This window comes from Neovison vison, chromosome 11, assembly GCF_020171115.1.
Source record: "Neovison vison isolate M4711 chromosome 11, ASM_NN_V1, whole genome shotgun sequence".
Taxonomy (NCBI): Eukaryota; Metazoa; Chordata; class Mammalia; order Carnivora; family Mustelidae; genus Neogale; species Neogale vison.
Window position 1 is genome coordinate 121,228,003 of NC_058101.1, and position 21,630 is coordinate 121,249,632.

The following is a 21,630-nucleotide window of genomic DNA, read 5'->3' on the forward strand; positions in this document are numbered from 1 at the left end:
TCTATGTCACTAATTCTTCCTTCTGCCTCATTTATCCCAGCAGTAAGAGCCTCCATTTTTGATTGCAGCTCATTAATAGCTTTTTTTTTATTTCAAATTGGTTAGGTTTTAGTTCTTTTATTTCTCCAGAAAGGGCTTTTATCTCAACAGAGAGGGTTTCTCTAATATCTTCTATGTCTTTTTCGAGCCCAGCTGGAACCTTGAGAATTGTCATTCTGAACTCTACATCTGTCATATTAGCTATGTCTGTATTGATTAGGTCCCCAGCCTTCGGTCCTGGCTCTTGTTCTTTCTTCTGTGGTGAGTTTTTCCGCCTTGTCATTTTGTCCAGATAAGATTTGCTTTCTCCTTCTCTGGAATTCCGCTGTTCTCCTTGGTGAGTGAAGTTGGTCTTAGCTAGGTTTCTTGTTGATCTTCTGGGAGAGGGGCCTGTTGTGGTGATTCTCAAGTGTCTTTGCCCCAGGCAGAATTTCACCGCCCTTACCAGGGGCCAGGCTAAGTAATCCGCTCAGTTTGCTTTCGGGAGTTTTTGTTCCCTGCGTGCTTTCAGTAGAGTTCTAGAGGACAGGAATGAAGATGGTGGCCTCCCAATCTCTGGCCCAGAGGAGCCGAGAGCTCGGCGTCCCGCTTCTCAGTGCGCCTCAGAGAAAAGCGCCCAACCGTCACCGTCTCCCTGGGCTCTGGTTGTTCTTGTAGGAAAGCGCTCAATCGGTCGCATTTGGAGAAAAGCACCCAATCGCTGCCATCTCCGTGGCCTCTGGCTGCACTCCGAGCTCACCCAGCCTGTGCCCAGTTCAAGGTAACCTGAGCTGAGAGCTCACTCCTTGGCTTTGTCACTGTAGCTGGCTTCCCTGCTCTAATACCGGCAAGCTCTGCGACACTCAGAGACCCCCAGTCCTTCTGTGACCCCACGGGGCGTGGGGTTATGCTGACCCCGCGTGGGCTTCCCCCTCGGTTTAGCCTCTGGAGCGATGTCCCTCCACGGAGCAGACTTTCAAAAGTCCTGATTTTGTGCTCTATTGCTCCACCGCTTGCCGGGAGCCGGCCCCTCCCCCCGCGGTCTATCTTCCCATCACTTTGGATTCACTTCTCTGCAGGTCCTACCTTTCAGAAAGTGATTGATTTTCTGTTTCTAGAATTGTTGCTCTTCTTCTCTTCGATTTCCTGTTGGATTTGTAGGTCTTTGCAATGGTTAGATAAGCTATCTAGCTGATCTCCTGCTTCCTAATGTTGTCTCAGCCTGCTACATCTCCGCCGTCTTGACTCCTCCTCCCAATTTTTTAAGTTTTTATTTAAAATCCAGTTAGTTAGCGGACAGCGTAATATTAGTTTCAGGTGTACAATTCAGTGATTCAACACTTCCATAACATCGCCCTGTGCTCATCTCAAAAAGTGCCCTTCTAAATCCCCATCACCTATTCATCCATCTCCTCACCCACCGCCCTTCTAGTAACCATCAGCTTGTTCTTTGTAGTTAAGAGTCTGTTTCTTGGGTGCCTGGTGGCTCAGTCATTAAGCATCTGCCTTTAGCTCAGGTCATGATCACAGGGTCCTGGGATTGAGCCCCACATCAAGCCCCCTGCTCAATGGAAAGCCTCTTCTCCCTCTCCTACTCTCCCTGTTTCCTCTCTCACTCTCTTTCTCTCTGTCAAATAAATATATAAAATCTTTAAAAAGGGATGCCTGGGCGGCTCAGTGGGTTAAAGCCTCTGCCTTCAGCTCAGGTCATGGTCCCAGGGTCTTGGGATCGAGCCCCACATCCGGCTCTCTGCTCAGTGGGGAGCCTGCTTTCCCCTCTCTCTCTGCCTGCCTCTCTGCCTACTTGTGATCTTTCTATCTCTGTCAAATAAATAAATAAAATCTTTAAAAAAAGAAAAGAGAGAGTCTGTTCCTTGGTCTGCCTCTCTTTTCCCCCTCCATGGTTGTTTTGTTTCTTAAATTCCACATATGAGTGAAATCATATGGTTTCTTTTTTTTTTTTAAAGATTTTATTTATTTATTTGACAGAGATCACAAGTAGGCAGAGAGGCAGGCAGAGAGAGAGGAGGAAGCAGGCTCCCTGCTGAGCAGAGAGCCCAATGTGGGACTCGATCCCAGGACCCTGAGATCATGACCTGAGCCGAAGGCAGCGGCTTAACCCACTGAGCCTCTCAGGCACCCCAAAATCATATGGTTTCTTAAACAGGGGCACAGACATGGCACATACCATCCCAAGCCATAGGGAAATATGGTCATGAGTGAGAGCTTTATCAGGTACAATTAGTGTCCTAAAAGAACCAAACAGTACTGTCTTTTCAATAAGTCTTATAGTAAGAGAAAAACAGAAAGAAAATAATATTTATTCAACTTAAAAATGTAATTTTAATGTTAAAACAACTTTGTGGAATGTGTGTTTTCAATATTCTTTTATCTAGTAGGACACATAGAGAGGAAAAGAAAATTACATACAGACACATAAGACATCAGTGATAGAAACTGGACTCCCGTACAGGCCTTTCTCATGCCAAGGGAAATGCTCCTTCTCTAAATGAAGGTACACAGCACATGTACAAACAACTGTTGGAAGTTTGAAGCAACATATCCCTAATATGTAGATGTAAGACAGACTCAGAAACAAATGACAAAGTCGAGCAATTTCAGGGCTCAAAGAAAGCCTTGAGATTATCTTTTCAAACTTCTTAATTTTACAGAGGTCAACACTAGAGCACAGAGCAGGTCACTGATTTTATAAGTTAGTATCAGGCTACATATAGCCTCGTTCTCTTTAGTTTTGTCTTCAGGACAATTCTTACCTGCAAATATACTTCAGGAGGTTGTAATTGACCACTGGCAAACTCTTCACCTGCTTTGCTAATTCCTTAACACCCTGAGTAAAGAGAAATGGAGAATAAATGTTATCTAAGTGTTGGCCTTGGAATTAAAGCAAATGAAAAGTGGGTATACAGTTCTTTTTTCATTAGTTTCACACATCATCAGTGAGGAATCCTGTCCTGAAAACTTGTCGCCATTACAGAGAGGATTTCGCAAATATTTTCAAAGATGTGAAAAAGTATTTAAAATATTTCCATAAGTACTATTTGTGGAGAAACAGATGTTAAGTGAAGCCTTCTGGGTATAAACCCAGAAGAAATGAAGATGTATCTAACATTATTAATACTTGCTCACAGTTGACTAAAAAGGGAAGACAACCTCATTTATAATAAGGTTATTTGGGGAAAAAAGCAGCCTTAATGTAGTGAGGATCTTTCTCATTTCCGACATTCCCAAAACAGAGACAAATACACATCTACTGACAAATAAGTCTCTCAAGATGGACCATGTCTAGGACACACCGTTTGTGGCGGGATGGAGAATGAAAAGCTCACTATTCATGGACATTTCACAAAGGGATTAATTGCATGGGTTCTTCTCATTGTAGAGCTTCTAAAATGTAAATGGTCCCAGAAATGCTAATGGATAATGTAATCTAATTTGTTCTTCTTCCTGAAAAAGGCCAGATGGTAAATATCGCAAGCGTTCTGGGACATATGGTCTCTGTCTCAACTACTCAACTCTCCCGTTGTGGTACAAAAGCAGCCACAGACAACATTACATAACAAAGTAAAACTTCATTTATAAAAATGGGCAGCAATTTCAACAAGAGTGCCAAGAAAATCCAGTGGAGGAAACAACAGTCTTTCCAACAAAGGGTTCTGAGACAACCAGATATCCATATGCCACAGGTTGAAGTTGGACCTTTCCTCATATCATAATCCAAAATTAACTCAAAATGGGTCAGAGACCTAAAGGTAAGAGCTAATGTTACAAAAGTCTTAGAAGAAAGTATAGGAATAAATCCTGGTGAGCTTGGTTAAGTATTTCTTAGATATGACATTAAAAGCACAAGTGACAAAAGAAAAATAGATAAATTAGACTTCATTGTAATTAAAAACGTTTGTGCTTCAAAGGACACCATCAAAAAACTGAAGAGACTTGGGGTTCCTGGGTGGCTCAGTTCTTTGAGCATCTGTCTCTTGATTTTGCCTCAGGTCATGAGAGTCAGGGTCTGTGCTCAGTGGGGAGTCTCCTTGAAATTCTCTCTCCTTCTCTCTCTGCCCTCCACCCCCAAAATAAATAAATAAATCTTTAAAAAACCGAAGAGACAACCTATAGAATGGGAGAAATATTTGCAAATCAAATCATATATCTGATAAGAGGTTTGTAATCTAAACTATAAGAACTTTCACAACTCAAATTAAGACAACCCAATTAAAAATGGGAAAACGATTTTCCCAAAGAAAATATGTGAAGAGCCAATAAGTACATGGAAAAATGTTTAACATCATTAACCATCAGGGAAATGCAACTCAAGCTCAAGGTGATCTCACTTTATATACACTAGGATGGCTATGATAAAAAAGAGAGAACAAGTGTCGGTAAGTGTAGAGATGTTGGAATCTGCACGAGTTGCTGGTGGGAATTTAAAAATGACGGAGCCTCTTTAGAAAACACAGAGTTACACATGGCCCAGCAAGTCTGCCTCCTGGGTATAAACCCAGAAGAAATGAAGATGTATGTCCATGCCAAAATTTGCACATGAATATTCACAGCAGCATTAATAATAATAATGAAACCCACATATGCTACAACTGAGGGTTGGATAAATAAATGAATAAATAAATAAATGGAATGAAATACTAGTATATGTGGAAGAGTGTGAATAAACCTTGAAAACAGTGAAAGAAGCCAGTCACAGAAGACAATGTAGTGAATGATTTTGTTTATATGAAATAGCCAAAATAGGCAAGTCTATACATACAGAAGAGATTAGTTATTGCCAAGGGCTGAGGAAGGTGGGGCCAGGGGAATAGGTATGGACCTAGTTATAGGATGATGAAAATGTGTTAAATATTCTAAAATTAGATTGTGGCAGTGGTGGCACAACTCTTGAGAAACAGTTGGCCCTTGAGCAATGTAGAGGTGAGGGACAACAATTCCCCCAACTCAAAAAACCATGAGTAATTTTGACTCCCCTACTATTAACAGGAAACCTTCCTGATAACAGTTGGTTAACAAATATTTTGTATGTTTTATGTATTATATGCTGTATTCTTACAATAAAGTAAGCTAGAGAAAAGAAAACATTAAGAAAATCATATGGAAGAGGAAGTACATTTATTGCACTGTATTGCAAAATTTCCGTGTGTAGGAGGACCCATGCAGTTCAAACCACGTTATTTGAGGGTCAACTGTATACTAAAATGCACTGATTATACACTTCAAATAGGTGATTGTATAGTATATGAACTATATCTCAATAAGGCTGTTTTTAAAAATGGTAGAGAGAAGCAACAGTCACAGTCACCAAACTGTGGAAAGAACCAAGATTCCCTTAACAGACGAATAGATAAAGAAGATATGGTCCATATATATAATGGAGTATTATGCCTCCATCAGAAAGGATGAATACCCAACTTTTGTATCAACATGGATGGGACTGGAGGAGATTATCCTGAGGGAAGTAAGTCCAGCAGAGGGAGTTAATTATCATACGGTTTCACTTATTTGTGGAGCATAAGGAATAACACGGAGGACACTGGGAGATGGAAAGGAGAAGTGAGTTGGGGGAAATTGGAGGGGGAGACGAATCATGAGACTGTGGACGCTGAGAAACAAACTGAGGGTTTTGGTGGGGAGAGGGCGGGGTTGGGTGAACCTGGTCGTGGGTAAGATGGAGGGCACATATTGCATGGAGCACTGGGCGTGGTGCATAAACAATGAATTCTGGAATACTGAAAAGAAATAAATAAAATGGAAAAAATGGTAGATAAGATTTGGTAGGAGGCATTGTTTAGGTAATTTAGAGGGGCTCACAATGAAAAAGAGAATATGAAATAAGGCATCCAATTTGTTCATGGAATGTTTGGCCTGATGTAGCCCACAATTAACCACTTGAGCAAAGTGGGCAAAGTCATTTATTAACTTGCAGTTTTCTTTTTGATAAGAGAGGGGATTAAAAATGGGACCTGACTTGTGTGTGATATCTAAGTTCGTGTAATGTCAATAAATACAATAGTGGAAAATAGTCCAAGGATGCAACAAAAGGAAATTTACAAATTAAAAACTAAGAACGTTGATTTAAAAAAAAAAAAACCAAATGAAGGTTTTTCTAGAAAGAAATACATCAACTTACAGCTTCTTCGTCCTTGCTGAGCAGTTTGGCACAGGCCAAAAAATCTTCATACTTTGCGTAAGGAATAACTGGTTCCGGAAGTTCTCGAAGATAGAGTTTAAGAAGTGATGCCACTGTGTGTACATCCGTGTTGCTGTGGAGACAGAAGTGGGAAGATATTCTCCGGAGTAAACTTTATTTTACTTTATCCGATTTAGTTTTTCATCAAATACACACCGAAGAGTCAGAATTCCATAGGAGTTGGCAATTCAGTCAGGAAGCTCAGCTTGGAAGAAGCACACACTTTCACAATGCCTGTGACATGCTGTACCACAGGTGGAGGGGAGAGGGGTCTGGAAGGACTCTGGGAAGCTGCAGTTTGGTTTCTAAATAGTCAGACGTTCAAATACTTTTCTTGTGTGTGTACTTGACATTAAGCAGAAGTGTTAACTTTGGAAAACAGGGCCAATATACCAGACTTTAAATGAAATAGAATACAATCAACAAAAAACACCAAATCCATCGAGGTGTGCATGCATGTATTCAATGTCACAATCAGTTTGGAATCATAGCTTCACTTCCTCTTTAGAAGATATTGGTGATTGGCTACAGACATCAAAAACTTAGTATGACAGGTTATAACTTTTTAAGCAGAACTTATTTTGAAGGTGATTGATTCTCAGCATGATTTCTTGTCTAATATTCTAAGATAGTTGGGAATCTTTAGGGTCTTCTAGAAAGAGAAGGAATATACTATAAAAATGAATAAAGAAAACAAAACCTGCCCTTTGTATAATGTACACAACTTATTTTTATTCCCTACTGACCATGAGAGTGATAGGATTTTTTTTTTAAGATTTTATTTTTTATTTGACAGAGACAGAGCAAGCACATACAAGTAGGGAGAGTGGCAGGCAGAAGCAGAGGGAGATGCAGACTCCCCTCAGAGCGGGGAACCCCATTGTGGGGCTCGATCCCAGGACCCTGGGAACATGACTGGAGCCCAAAGGCAGAAGCCTAACTGACTGAGCCACTATACTTTGTGTTCTCTATCTCCATGTTATTCCATGAAGATGGCTGACAGCAAATACTACAGGAGGTGAATTTTGGTTGTGTATTTATTTATTTAACTTTGGGTGAAGGGTACAAAAGTGTGGCAAGGAGGAACTGGTGAGCAGGGAGTGAAAGGCCAATTGACCTTGAGAAGTGGAAAGCAGCAGTGAACAAGGTCAGGGATTCAAGTAGGTATTGAGAATAAACATCCCACTCCCAGACTGAGTTGTAGCGAGTGACATGTCCCCAGACAGGTATACCTTGAAAGCTACCATACTGTTGAATTTCCTGCCTCAGTGAATATTCTCTTGCCTCAAGGGTGACATGGAAACAGAGCTAACATACAAAACTACAGGGGCTGGGACAATGGGCATCTCAGTTCTCAATTTTGGATTTACTTTGATTTCATCATCTATTTCCCACATGCCTACTCTGTATTGAACTACAGAAACACACAGTGGGTAGGACCTCAAATGGTCAAAAAAAAAAGATTATTTCAGTCTGTTTAAAATGTAAAATCTAGTGGGGATAGGGCATATTAAGTAGATAATAATACAAATAAATAATTGCAAAGTGTGGTGAGTGGTAGTAAGGAAAAGTGTCAGATGATATCTAATAACAAGAGAGGGCTGATGAGGGGTTGGAGTGCTTCTCCAAGGAAATGATGCATAGGCCAAGGTGTGAAGGGGTGTGATACTTAATCAAGTGAGAGTGGAAGCACAAAAGAATTTCACTCCTGCTTAAAGCAAGGCAGGTAAACAGAGCCACAAGTGAGGGGGAACATCTTGTCCTTGAGGAGGTAACAAAAGCTAAAGGAGAGCCAAGTTCAGAGTGGAACTGGGTGAGTTCTGCCTATAGGCCGTGTTCTCACAGAGCCTGGGACTCTACCTTCCCCATATTAGAGAGCCTCTTCATTTCAGGGTTGAAGTCAGTCAAAGCAGGTGTTTTGTCAACCATTCTGCAGATGTTAAAATGATGGAGGTGATCTAATAAGGCTTGTCTTAAATTAATTTTGTTCTTTCATAAATAAATATAGGTTTTTTGTTTTAAAATTCTGAACTTATAGGCAATATAGAAGACAATTCAAAGGCTAGTAAAGAAAATAAAAATCACATCCGTCGGACATCTCAAAAACTGAGCCCAAGCTCATTAATTCCTTAAATTACTTTTTACAAACTTTTTAAAACAGATAGTCCTAACATACTGTCAATGGTAAGACTAGGTTTATTTGTCTGTGGGTGGGTTGTTTTTTTTTAAACACTTTATTCCATGCATATCAAAGCCCTTCTGTGTTTCTCTGGCTATGTAGTGAAGAACCCAACCCCTGAAGGTACATCATGAGTGCTTACAAAACACAGCCTGGGACAGGATAGGCAGTGCAATCAAATATTACAATAATGATTTCCGTCTTTTGTTTCCTCTCTAAGCCAACCCAACCCGTGACTAGGCTGGTTGTGTTGCCTTCAAAGACAAAGACTAGTGTGTTGGAGTTATTTGAAGATACAGAGAAGAATACCAAAATGAAAGATAAAATAAGTATAACTTCAATACATGGAGTATGTTACCTATAATTTGTGCAGTTGTCTTACTATATAAATAGAATACATAAAAAATCTTTGTGAAGAAAATGTAATAAATAAATTAGTCGATAATGATAAATAAGAAATACACATTTAATGAAAAATGCTGTTCTTGTGTTTCATTGATTCTCCCCGGCACACTGTTTAGAAGGTAACTTGCTTGCTACTCTCTTACTATGTCGCTTCTAATGAAGTTGAGCCGTAGTACTGAGGACGTGTGAACACTAGATGGCACCATTGCAAAGTCAGATTAGTCACAGGGCGCAGACATTGTGAAGGATGAAAGGCTGCAAGATCATTCTTCATCCACCAGTAATTTTCTTAGCACCAGAGCTGCAGTAATGTTCCAAGAATAGAAATATTTGAGCTATGAATCAAGGCAAGAGACGTGGATGGGATGATGATTTTATTCCTTCCCTAAAGTGATGCGTCACATTAGCTTTCTAGCGTTAGAGTACACACCCACACAGGGTTAGTTATGTAGAAATGAGGAAGAAAAAAATGACCAAATATTTTTCCCTTTTTTTTCAATTAACAAAGGTTATTAAATTTTTAATTAAGGGCTAAAAGTTAAAAATACATTACTCTCTTTTGGGGGCTTTATTAAACTCAGATTATTCTGTGGACATTGAGACACCTACATTTTCTTGGCGTTCCCGTTTTTGGCTTTGTCCTTTCCCACTGAATGAAAGGAAGCAATTGCTTCTGGGAAGACTCCAGAAGCAAGTATGTATGGTGGTTCTGATTCACCTCAAGGGGCCCACAGTCCATCTGCCCTTCTTGCCAGAATGCCACCCACTGCAGCGGGAAGTCTGGTGCTTGTCTGAAAAATCTCTCTGCAGATCCACTGCACAAAATGGCAGCCATCTGCGCCTCACTGTCTAGCCTACCTCTCACTGAAAAGCCACGATTCTAATTAATATTTGCTTACTCTGGACAGCCAAATTAATATTGTGTGGTAACTGCCCAGTGTACCTAGGGGAATGTGTCATCTTTGTCCCAGAGAGATATATCTCAGTCTTGAACAAAGATATGACAGGGCGCCTGGTGGCTCAGTCGGTTGATTGTCCGACTCTAAATCTCAGCTCAGGTCTTGATCATGGGGTCATGAATTCAAGCCCTGCATTAAGACTACTTAAAAAAAAAAAAAAAAAGGGAAGCAACTGCACTGTGACAAGTCAGTGTACAATGGAGGATTAAGATACCTAACCTGGTTAGTAATAATAATAATAGCAGCAGCAGCAGCAGCAACACACATACAAACATTTCACCGTACATCGGGTCTGTGAGCAGGTCCTGGTACTACCCTATTTTGGGTACTTGAACAAGACACGACCCTGGTATGAAATTCTTTCAGGCTAATCACTAAGATACGAGTGGTTTTTAAAGCCTTTTGGTAGAAATTCAAGACTATTTGCTAATGTAAAATCATTATACAAACCTCAGGTCTCTTTCACTCAGCTGGTAGAGGAATCTGTTTTCAGAAATTAAGATGAATAATCAGGCACATTCTATCCAGGGATGACAAAGAGGCAGAGACAGGCCCCAGGATCCTGAGTAAAGGAGCCTGCAGAGCAGAAGACGCTCATAGCACGTGTCCCTTCATTGATCAACATACGGGTTTCTTTTTCCACTTAGATTGTACTTGGACTTGACTTCTGAATCCTGCTTCCTCACGTACAGTCTTTTTATTAAGCTTAAAGGGAGGATTTCATGACTTTTACTGATTGATCTAATTTCGTATGCTCATGCGTGTGCCTTTGGTCATTCTGGAATCCATCTACTGATATTAGTGCCCGATAATAGTTCCCAAATGCTAATGGTGGGCATGGCTTCGTGCCACATGCTGGGGGACACAGAAATGAACAATGTAGATCTTTTTGTCCCTCTTGGGCTTGTATCTCTAACTAATCACCAACAATATTTTTCCATACCATGCCCCTACTTCTTAACATTTCCTATAAATTCTGGCTGCTAAGTTGCCAGCAGGTGTGAGATCTTAAGAATGCTCTTCACAGGGGCACCTGGGTGGCTCAGTGGGTTAAGCCTCTGCTTTCAGCTCAGGTCATGATCTCAGGGTCCTGGGATCAAGCCCCGCATCAGGCTCTCTGCTCAGTGGGGAGCCTGAATCCCCCTCTCTCTCGGCCTGCCTCTCAGCCTACTTGTGATCTCTCTCTCTGTCAAGTAAATAAATAAAATCTTTAAAAAAAAAAGAGAGAGAAAAAGAATGTTCTTTACAGTTCCTGGAAATCGCCTTCTCTATTTATACTCTGTGTACCATATAGGCCTCTCTTACTAATCTGAATAAGGATAAAGAAGTGTGACAACAATCCTTCCTTGTTCATCTGCTATCTCCACCCCCTCCTTCCCTGATAAACAGACTCTAACCCATGGATCAGTTCAAATGCCACAGTAATTACAAGTACAATACTACACAAGCAAAACCTTGAAACTCTGAGGTCTCGTAATTAGAAATGAGAATTTTTCACCCTGGATGCTAGGGGCAGAACACAACATCATCTGTTGATTTTACTGAATAGAATAAATTTCCAATGCATCTACACTGGAAATTACTAAAGATACTATGAACTTATTTGCAACACACAAACACAATAAGATGACCCAAAATTCGCTTGGAATTACGAAAAAAAAAAAAAAAGTCAGGTCCATCAAACTCCAGGGAGAACATACAGGAGACTGAAGCCATTCAGCCACTCTTATCACGGTGAAGACTGCCATCAAATTGTCTTAATCAACATGTTGGTCTTTCCACCAAATTCACAAAGGCAGAGAAAAGCAAATCTGAAGGTAGTAAGCAGTTCCAAACGAAACTAAATGTTTACAAGAAAAGCCTGGCTCTGTTCAAACTTTTTTTTTTATTTTTAAACTTATCTGTCAAAACCACTACACTTCTCAGCAGTGCAACCTGAATCTGGTTCTGTCATGGCTCACTGTTTTATGTGTCACCACTGAATTATATACAACAAGAAGACACTTTAACCTGTCTGGACTACACTGAGTTAGTGTTTCTGCCACTAATTTAAACAAGATTCCTGGCTTAAAAGTAATGATGGCAGAGAGTGGAATGATGATCTCCACTGCAGACTGAGCTGTGCCCCCTCCCTCATTCATCTGCTGAAGCCCTAACCTCTGGTGTGATGGTATTCGGAGCTGGAACCTTTGGGAGATAATTGGGGCTAGAAGAGGTCATGAGAATAGGACCCTGGTTTGATGAGATGGGTGCCCTTGGAAGAAAAGGCACCAGCAAGCCTTCTCCGCAAGCCCTTGGTCCCTTATACATGTGAGGATAAAAGGCCATGTGAGCCCAGGGGGAGAAGACATTTGTCTATAAGCCAAAATGAGAGCCCTTATCAGAATCTGACTGAGCATGCACCCTGATCTCAGACTTCCAGCATCAGAGCCATGAGAAAAGAAATTTCTGTTGGTTATATCACCCAGTCTATGACATTTCATCATGGCAGTCTGAGGTAGCTAATCCAAAATCCACATCTCCTATGCATACCCATAAAACCATTAATTGTACTGCTAAGGTGCTAGGTAAGGAAACGTTAGCAGAGTTAGAAACGCACTTGCAGATATTAATGTGGATTTATGGAAATACTGTCAGACAGATTGATGTGATATAGAAAAAAGTCAACAACTTTGGTTGCACCCTAGAGTCGCATGGAAAGTCTTTCAAAATACTGGTGCCTGGGTCCTATATATTCTTATATAACTGGTGGGGCAGGGAGACTTTCAAAAAGCTGCTCCGATGATTCCCACGTGCTGTCATGGTCAAGAAACAACCATATGGAACACGCATTTGAGGTAGAAAACCTCCAAGGAAAGGATGTAGAATGCTCGCAGGGTCACAAAATCCAATCTGGCCACTCTATCACCCATGGGACTCTACTAGTTATACACTCATCTGTCCAGCATTCCCTGACAGAAGACAGGTGGGAGTAACGTTGGCCCAGAGACACTGTTATACTTAAATGAAATTGTCACATTGACCTTTCCTTTCCTACTCCTGGAATTACACATATGTATAGATGTATGCGGGCATAGACGCTTCCCTCACAGCATTAGCTGAACACATAAAAAGAATATCTGATAGTTTGATATACAACCAGCACACCATACACGTCAGCACATGAATGCACGCACGCACACGTGTGTGCTCCCACACACTGACATGTGTATAAGATACACAAAGTAACAGATAAGATACTCTGTAGTGTCCCTGTAGAAAGAGATTCTTTTGAGCAACTTGAGTTTGGTGAGTCCAAATAACAGACCCCTCAAAGAGAAAGTAGCTACATCCCCAAACTGGAAAAAAAAAATCATGGATATTTGTCCATTTGTTATTTTTGATGAATATTTCCTATAGGTGTTTCTCATTTCATTACTATTATTATTGTTATTTCTGTTGTCATTATTTGCCACCACTCTCCTCCTCCTTACTTGGCCATCATTCCTTACCAGGCAGCTCCCCAGTTTTTCTTTCACTGGCTTCTAAGTGCCATTTTCCTGGAATCTATGCATGCTCTCTTAGTTCAACTGTCACTTTTCTATAATAACTACAAAACATACCCCTTCACAACAGACCTTTCCATTGAATTTGTAGATGTTCCATACATACTTTGAACTACATATAAACAAAGCTGGAGAACAACAAAAAAACCTTGCAATAAAATTATTCCTCTTTGCCATTTTCTCAACCATGGATGGCAGCACCATTTATATAAGTAAACATGAAACCTAGAAGTCAGACTAAATTTTGTTTTCCCCGACACCCTAAATCTAACAGTGGTTAGTGATTCTCAGACTGAGCTACCCATTGGAATCCCCTGGAAAGTTTATAAGATACTCATGACTGAAACCTATATATTATGATGTAAAACCTTATGAATCAATTCCCTTTTCAGTAGTCTCAGTGACATTGCTCAAATTCAAGTTCATATCACTCATCTCCATTAATGTAACATAATGCCAGCTGGTTTTTCTGTTGCATGCTTGTCTTCCTATACCCAGTCCCCTGAACATAAACATATAGGTGGTAATTATTAATTACAAATAAATATAAAGTACAAGTAAAATGCCTTGCTATGTAGCTTTTGAATACTGTGTTTGAATGCAAAGGGAAAATGTATAAGCATATATAGATAAATATACATAACAAAGAAACATATATACTTAGTTTATACATCACTCATTAGAGTTGTCATCATTTAGTTAGATTGAGGTACAGAGTATCAATTCACTTTATAAATAGCTAATATGTCTAAGTAAATTAAATTCTTATATTAAAGAATGAAAATATAGTCTTTTTCCATTATAGCACCAAGATGCTTTCACTGGAGAGGAAAGTCTAGTGGGATTGAGACATTTATAAGGCTTGATGTAGAATATTCACAGAAGTTTCCTTAAAGAGGTATTTTATCAGTATAACCTTTTTAACAGGCTACTTTGTACAGACATATGCATTCACTTCCAACAACAGTAACAAAAGACTAAAACTGTAAGTTTCAGGCAGTAGATAAGTTCTGGAGATCCAATGTATAGCATACTGAATATAGTCAAAGATGCTATTTTATAAACCTCCAAGTTGCTAAGAGCCTAGATCTTGAAGCTCTCAGTACAAACAGAGAAATTATAATTATGTGACCTGATGGGGGGTGTTGGCTAATACTATGGTGTAATCATACTACAATACATAAATGTACTGGACCGACACATTGTGTACCTTAAACTTATACAATGTTATATGTCAATTATAGCACCACAAAAACAAATAATTTTAAAACAATGTGTTGTTGGTTACTAATTAATCAACATGGCTATTAATATGAGTTAATATGTCCCTCCAACTCTGGTGATTTGGGACCTAAGTATCAATGTTATATACAAATTTACATTAGAAGCAATATTCAAATGCATATGATACAGTCATGCTATAAATGACATTAATATTATCCAAAGTCTTAAGAGCCAAGTCATAAATTTTTTTCTATAGAAATTAAAGCTGAAGTCAATGAATTCACAAACATTTTCTTATTAAACTGAGATCCTACTTAGTATTAATGATGCATATAATTGCTTAGAAAAAGGATAGACCTAAGGAATGATTTGAAAGTCACCAATGACAGAGATTAGGGTTTAAGGATAGCCTGTTTACAAACCACAGAGATTGTATTTTACGTGTGTGGGTATTTCTACATCCTACACATACACACACCACATATACACACATACACCTATATATTGCATACACATAAATATATATTTTGTTCTTTGTGGAATTAAAATATATATATATCCAGTCGGGTACAAAGAAAACTAAGACACTTCTTGATTGACTGACTATAAATGTTGGACTTTGTTCTCGCTAACTAGTGCCAGATCTTCAGTGCATTTATTTATAACTGTTTTAGGAGAAAGTTCAAGCCTTTGAGGTTTTCCAGAGTATCTAAACTTGCCCAAGGATGAAGAAGAGAGTTTGCTCAGGGTTTTTATTAAACATGAGCATTCTTTTTTTTTTTTTTTTTAAGATCTTATTTATTTATTTGGGAGAGAGTGAAAGAGAAAGAGCACAAGTAGGGTGAAGGGCAGAGGGAGAGGAAGACCCTCTGCCAAGCATGGAGCCTGATGTGGGCCTCCACCTGGGGACAGATGGAAGTGACAGATGTCAGCCAAAGGCAGACGCCTAATCGACTGACCCTCCCAGCTGCCCCAAAATGAGCCTTCTTAATCTAGGTTGGGAGTCATGCTGAAGTAATAGCTACCCGTTAGAATTTTTCCTGGCTATTCAATGGAACATAATTTCCTAAACTCACAAAGTGTAAAATAAATGTCTAAAAATGTAAGACTGATGAAAAAGATTAGAAGATTATTGTTGACCTAAATAACCCATTTTTAGGTGGGTGTAAAGAGACTATTCACAGTGAGAGATAGAAGAAAATCCATTTACAGGAAATTTAAAACTATACTAAGCAAATAGCACTATTCAATGGATTATGTGACTATGGTTTGAGGGAGGTGGGGTAAGACATCCCTTGCTCACTTCACATTTCCTCTAGGAATGGCTCATAAATAAAAATAACTAGACAAAATATATCATCTAAGTATACTATGATTATGTAATTATCTAATTAGATTTTATAAGTGGGAAGCTTTCTGTTCTTGCTTAAATGGGATATACTATTTTTCCTAACATTTGACTCCTAACATACAGACCCTGAAGGCATTCTTTCACGGAGAGTTTACATGGCTCTACCAGTTTCCATGTCTTTACATTAGTAAATGTATATACCTGAGACTTTATCACATAGCCCTTTCTTCAACTGTACCGAGGACTTGAAGGGCTATAGGTTGCAATTTCAGTTTCATATGGTCCTCAAAATCTTGGCAAACAGTTAACGAGTTTGGCTTAGCTACAATTAAAAAGTACTTGACAATTTTATATTGTTTGCTTACATATTTTTCCCTTTTACTAAACTCTGCAGATGGAATTTCAGGAAAACAAAAAAAATGTGCTCATCATGATACAGTCAACAATTTATTTTTTTCCTAGAGATTGCAGATTATGCAACTAAGGATTTCCCAGAGAAGCATTGTTGAGGTTCTGGTGCTAAGGGGGTAGCAACTAAGGATTTCCCAGAGAAGCATTGTTGAGGTTCTGGTGCTAAGGGGGTATATTTATGCTAAAAAATGTATTTTTAAATATTCTTAATAGCATTTAAAACATACATACATACTTTGATCTTTCTATTTTAAAATAAAATGGAACCAAATATCATAATAATTTTCTAGCTAACAAAAACTAAATAGCAATCAATATTTTCTTTATATATATATAATATATATATATTTTTTTTTCTTATTAATGTGTCCCAACACTGACTTTACTGCACATTGCCCATTTTTTCCATAACAACCACATGTTTGGAGAATTTTGATTACCTGATACTGGGATAAACAATGAATGATGAAACATTCTTTTCCAGAAACCTTATTTTTTTCCAGTAAATTCAGTAAGGTAGAAAACAAAACCTTTGTGTCTTACAGAGAAAAGGAAATAGAAGCCTCCCTGAATCTCTAATAGTGCTGAAAGGAACTTAAAAGGATTTGCCGATATATCCAGGTGAGTCTACAAATCAACACCATAACCAGCCAAGTCCATGCAAAACTCATTCCTTCTCTGAACACTTAAACAGTTTTTTTTGTTTGTTTGTTTGTTTAAGATTTTACTTATTTATTCGACTGGGGGGGGTGGGGGAATACAAGCAGGGGGAGTAGGAATGGGAGAAGCAGGCTCCCTGCCAAGCAGGGGGCCTGATGCCAGCCTCGATTCCAGGATCCTGGGATCATGACCTGAGCCGAAGGCAGACACTTAATGACTGAGTCACCCAGGTGCCCCAGCAGTCTTTTGTTTTAACACAAAAGCATTCTTAATGTATAGGCTAAATGACACCATGCCAGTGTATTTTTGTGTATATATATATTGAGGGAAAGGACAAAAAGCTTTAAAAAAAATCTAGTTGTACACTTATTGGGTGTCTCATACTAAAACCTGTCATGCTTCTTGTTGGAAAGGATGCTTTGCTCCCATATATACAGAAATTTATTCTATTAGTGCTGTTTTCCACTTGAACCATTTTTAAGAAAAGTGAGCGTAAGCAGGAAGAAAGAGAAATAAAATTTTACTGAGTAGTAGAAAGGGGTTTTGGTTATGTTTCATTGTTTTGTTATAAATCAAAATCTAGTTCACTTTGGGAGTGGGCTGCACTCATCTTCACGAGAGCATTTCTGGAGTACAAAACAAACAGAGATACTGAGCTTAATTTAGAGCTGTGGCTCTTGGGAAATTACAAACCCATTCATAAGATTATGACTCTGTACTGACACAGGCAGGCATTTTGCATCAGTTGACAAAAATGATATCTTGACAGAATTTTAGAAGTTGTCTTGAAATATGACAAGTTTCAGGCTTCCTAAATTGAAGGCTATGGAAATAAGCACATGAATTCTCTACTTACTGAGATATCAAAAATACTGGCATCCTTTCATTCAGTAAATACATTCAAAATATATTCCTTATATCCTTTTATTCAACATAGGTTTATTATGAGCCTATGCTGTGTCAGACATTTTTCTAGGTGCTAGGGATAAAAAAGGTGATCAAGATTCATAAAATTCTCCACTTTCTTAAGCTCATATTCTATATAAGTGTAGAGTTCTATTTTATTTTTTTATTGAGTAGAGTGTTTTATTTTTTTTTAAGATTTTATTTATTTATTTGACAGACAGAGATCACAAGTAGACAGAGAGGCAGGCAGAGAGAGAGGAAGGGAAGCAGGCTCCCCGCCAAGCCGAGAGCCCGATGCGGGGCTCCATCCCAGGACCCTGGGATCGTGACCTGAGCCCAAGGCAGAAGCTTTAACCCACTGAGCCACCCAGGTGCCCCTGAAGAGAGAGTTTTAAATGAATATCCACAGTGATATCCTCATGGTTATGAAGATACATGCTCCTGTGGGATCACAGTTATTTATTGTGATCCTAAATAGAAACTTCCAGAACATTATTTTTGATTCTTCAGCAATTTTTAACCATTTCCTTATAATAATAAATTATCCAGATAATCAGAGGGATCAAACATTTTAAAACCATATGACTTCTAAGGGGCACATGTAAGTGGTTCATAAACACATAAAAAGATACACATCAGTAGTCATTAGGGACATGCAAATTAAAACCATGATACCATTGCACATTCACTGAAATGGTTAGAATTTTTAAAAATGGCACATTCATAAATTGCTGGTAGAAATATGAAATGGTGCAGCCACTCTGGAAAACAGTTTGCCAGTTCCCCAAGTGTTAAACATAGATATGACAATTTTACTTCGAGGCATATGCCCAGGAGGTGAAAGTCTATGTCCATGCAAAAAATTGTGCATGCATGGTCATGGCAACATTACTGGTAAAAGCCAAACAATGGAAACAACAGAAATATCTACCAATAGATAGATGAATAAATGAAATGTAGCATGTCCTCAGTATGAAATTCTATTCATCAACAAAAAGCAACAAACTACTGATATATGTGTAACACGGACGAATCTTAAGAACATTACACTAAGCAAAAGAAGCTGGATGCAAGTGGCCAAAAATTGAATAATTCCACATCCAGAAAAGGGAAACTCTATAGAGACAGAAAGTAGATTAGTGGTTGCCCGGGAAATGAGGGCTACTGGAAATAAGTAAATGGCGTAAGGGATGTTATTTGGGTGATGAAAATGTTCCAAACCGTTAGGTACTAATGGCTGCATAACTTGGTAAATTTGTCAAAAATCACTGCATTCCACCATTGCAATGAGTGAATCACATGATATATAAAATACGACTCTAAGTTTGTGTCAGAAAACACACTCTTTTAAAAAATGCACTTTCACCAAGTGCATGCAAGAATATTTGCAATCTGACTTCCAAGATACAAACAAGCACCCACTTTCAGAATATAAAACCTTGCTGGCATCTTACTTCTTTCAGTGGAATTGCCATGGAGATTTCAAAACAGGCATGAAGATATCCTAGATTAAAAACACTGAAGAGCTTAGGTTCAAGCATAGGTTCAAGCCTATTACTTTTCCTTATCATATAAAATGTTAGAATAGTCATTATCATCAAGATCATAATACCTATGACAATGACAATAAATGTGCTCAGTGTCTTATTTCATTCAAGATTTTAATTTTAATTCCAGCATAGTTAACATGTATTTTGTTCTATTTTTAAGTGCAGTAATACAACAACCCTACGGGTTAATTATGATTTTCATTTTTTACATGAGGAAACTAGGGGTTTTAAGAAGTGAAGTAAGCAGTCGCAGGTTGTTAGCTTAGATTATAAATGGGGGGCCTGCCTAAACTCTTATTCTTACACTGCCTCCTGGCAAATAAGTATACAAACACGGATTGACATGCCAAATACTGTGAAACTTCTTGTTAATTAACTATTTTTATTCATAACTCAGTCAGGTTTCTGTGGAAGTGAGCTCCAAATTTATTCAAAGATAAATTGACCTCATACTGGTCAGAATGGCTAAAATGAACAAGTCAGGAAACAATAAAAGTTGGCAAGGATACAGAAAATGGAGAAACCTCTCACACTTTTGGTGGGAATGCAAGCTGGTACAGCCAGCTTGGAAAACAGTATGGAGGTTCCTCAAGAAGTTAAGAAACAGAGCTACCCTATGACCCAAAAGTTGTACTAAAAGGCATTTATCCAAAGGATACAAACATAGTGATTCAAAGTGGCATATACACTCTAATGTTTATAGCAACAATGTCCACAATAGCCAAAATATGGAAAGAGCCCAGATGTCCAGCAACAGATGAATGGATAAAGAAGATGTGGTACAGGAACACCTGGGTGACTCAGTCTGTTAAGTGTCTGCCTTTGGCTCAGGTCACGGTCTTAGGGTCCTGGGGTGGAACCTCATGTTGGGCTCCCTGCTCAGTGGTGAGTCTGCTTTTCCCTCTCTCTATGCCTTCCACTCCTGCTCATGGTCTTGCTCTCAAATAAATAAATAAAATTCAAAAGATAAAAATAAAAAAAGATGTAAGATGATATGTGTGTACACACACACACACACACACACACACACACACAAAGGAATACTACGCAGCCATCAAAAAGAATGAAATTTTGTCATTTGCAATGATGTGGATGGAACTATAGTGTATTACATTAAGTGAAATAAGTCAGTCAGAGTAGGACAAATACCATATGATTTCACTCATATGTGGAATTTAAGAAACAAAACATGATTATAGGAGAAGGGAAGGAAAAATAAAATAAGATTAAAAACAGAGAGGGAAGCAAACCATAAGAGACTCTTATCCATCTGGAACAAAGTGAGGATCGCTGGAGGGGTGGTGGGTGGGGCATTAAGGAGGACACTTGCTGTGATGAGCACTAGGTGTTATAGGTAAGTGATCGATCACTAGATTCTACTCCTGAAACTGATAATACATTACATGTTAAATAACTTGAATTTAAATAAAATTTTCAAAAAAGAAAAAAAAAACTAAAAAAGAAAGATAAATTGAAAGGAAAGGAAAGCTCATGTTCTTGCTTTCCAATGTACAGGCTTTTTGATATATCATCAAGAGAGTAAGGACCATGAAACATGACAGATTTCTAGCTAACAACCCGCACTACATAAAATATTTAATAAATACCCATTCATGTGAATATTTTCCACATACAAAATATTTCCCTTTAAAGTTCATTAATTTTTCAGATCCTGGCATGTTTACAAAGAGTTTCAGGGAACCCTAGTGAGTTACACTCATTTTTCAAATTAAGTAAGATGCCACGTGTTCAGGGAAGGGGGCCTGTCGGTGTGGCTGAAGAGTGATCTGAAGTGTGGGCTATTCCAAGCACACAAACACAACACTAAGGGATATCAAATCACACAATGGGAACCTTAGTCCTTTTCTGATTCTTTCACCTCTTCTGATTATATCAAGTAGGGAGCACCAGTTGGAAATGAGAGAAGTGTTGAGGCAGTACCATCACTTGCCAATCTCTGTTTTCATCAAGTACACAGAAGGCCTTAGGGCCAGTCTTCAGAAAGCAGCTGTATTCAGCTGGCATTTAATAACACATCTTGTTGTCATTGTATTGTGATTTATGGTGCGTGTGCTGGTTTTCAATGAACAATAATGATATCAAATTTCTTTACAACAAAACTGATAAAACAGTGAATAAATTTAAAGGGAAATATTCAAGCTGGTACAGGTGTTCCATGGAGATGGCTAAAATCATGATGGTACTATG

At 38.7% G+C, this 21,630-nt stretch overlaps 1 protein-coding gene across 7 annotated transcripts in view; it reads right to left on the minus strand.

The window, feature by feature from the left end:
- ARHGAP24 (Rho GTPase activating protein 24) overlaps positions 1–21,630 on the minus strand; it is a 516,663-nt gene that overhangs the window by 25,989 nt on the left and 469,044 nt on the right. For all 7 annotated transcript variants that reach the window (XM_044224604.1, XM_044224606.1, XM_044224609.1 and 4 more), the window contains 2 exons: positions 6,173–6,305; positions 2,793–2,866 (listed from right to left, as the gene is read on the minus strand). In XM_044224604.1, coding sequence (XP_044080539.1) covers positions 2,793–2,866; positions 6,173–6,305 — 207 coding nt within the window. The remainder of the gene's footprint in view (positions 1–2,792; positions 2,867–6,172; positions 6,306–21,630) is intronic.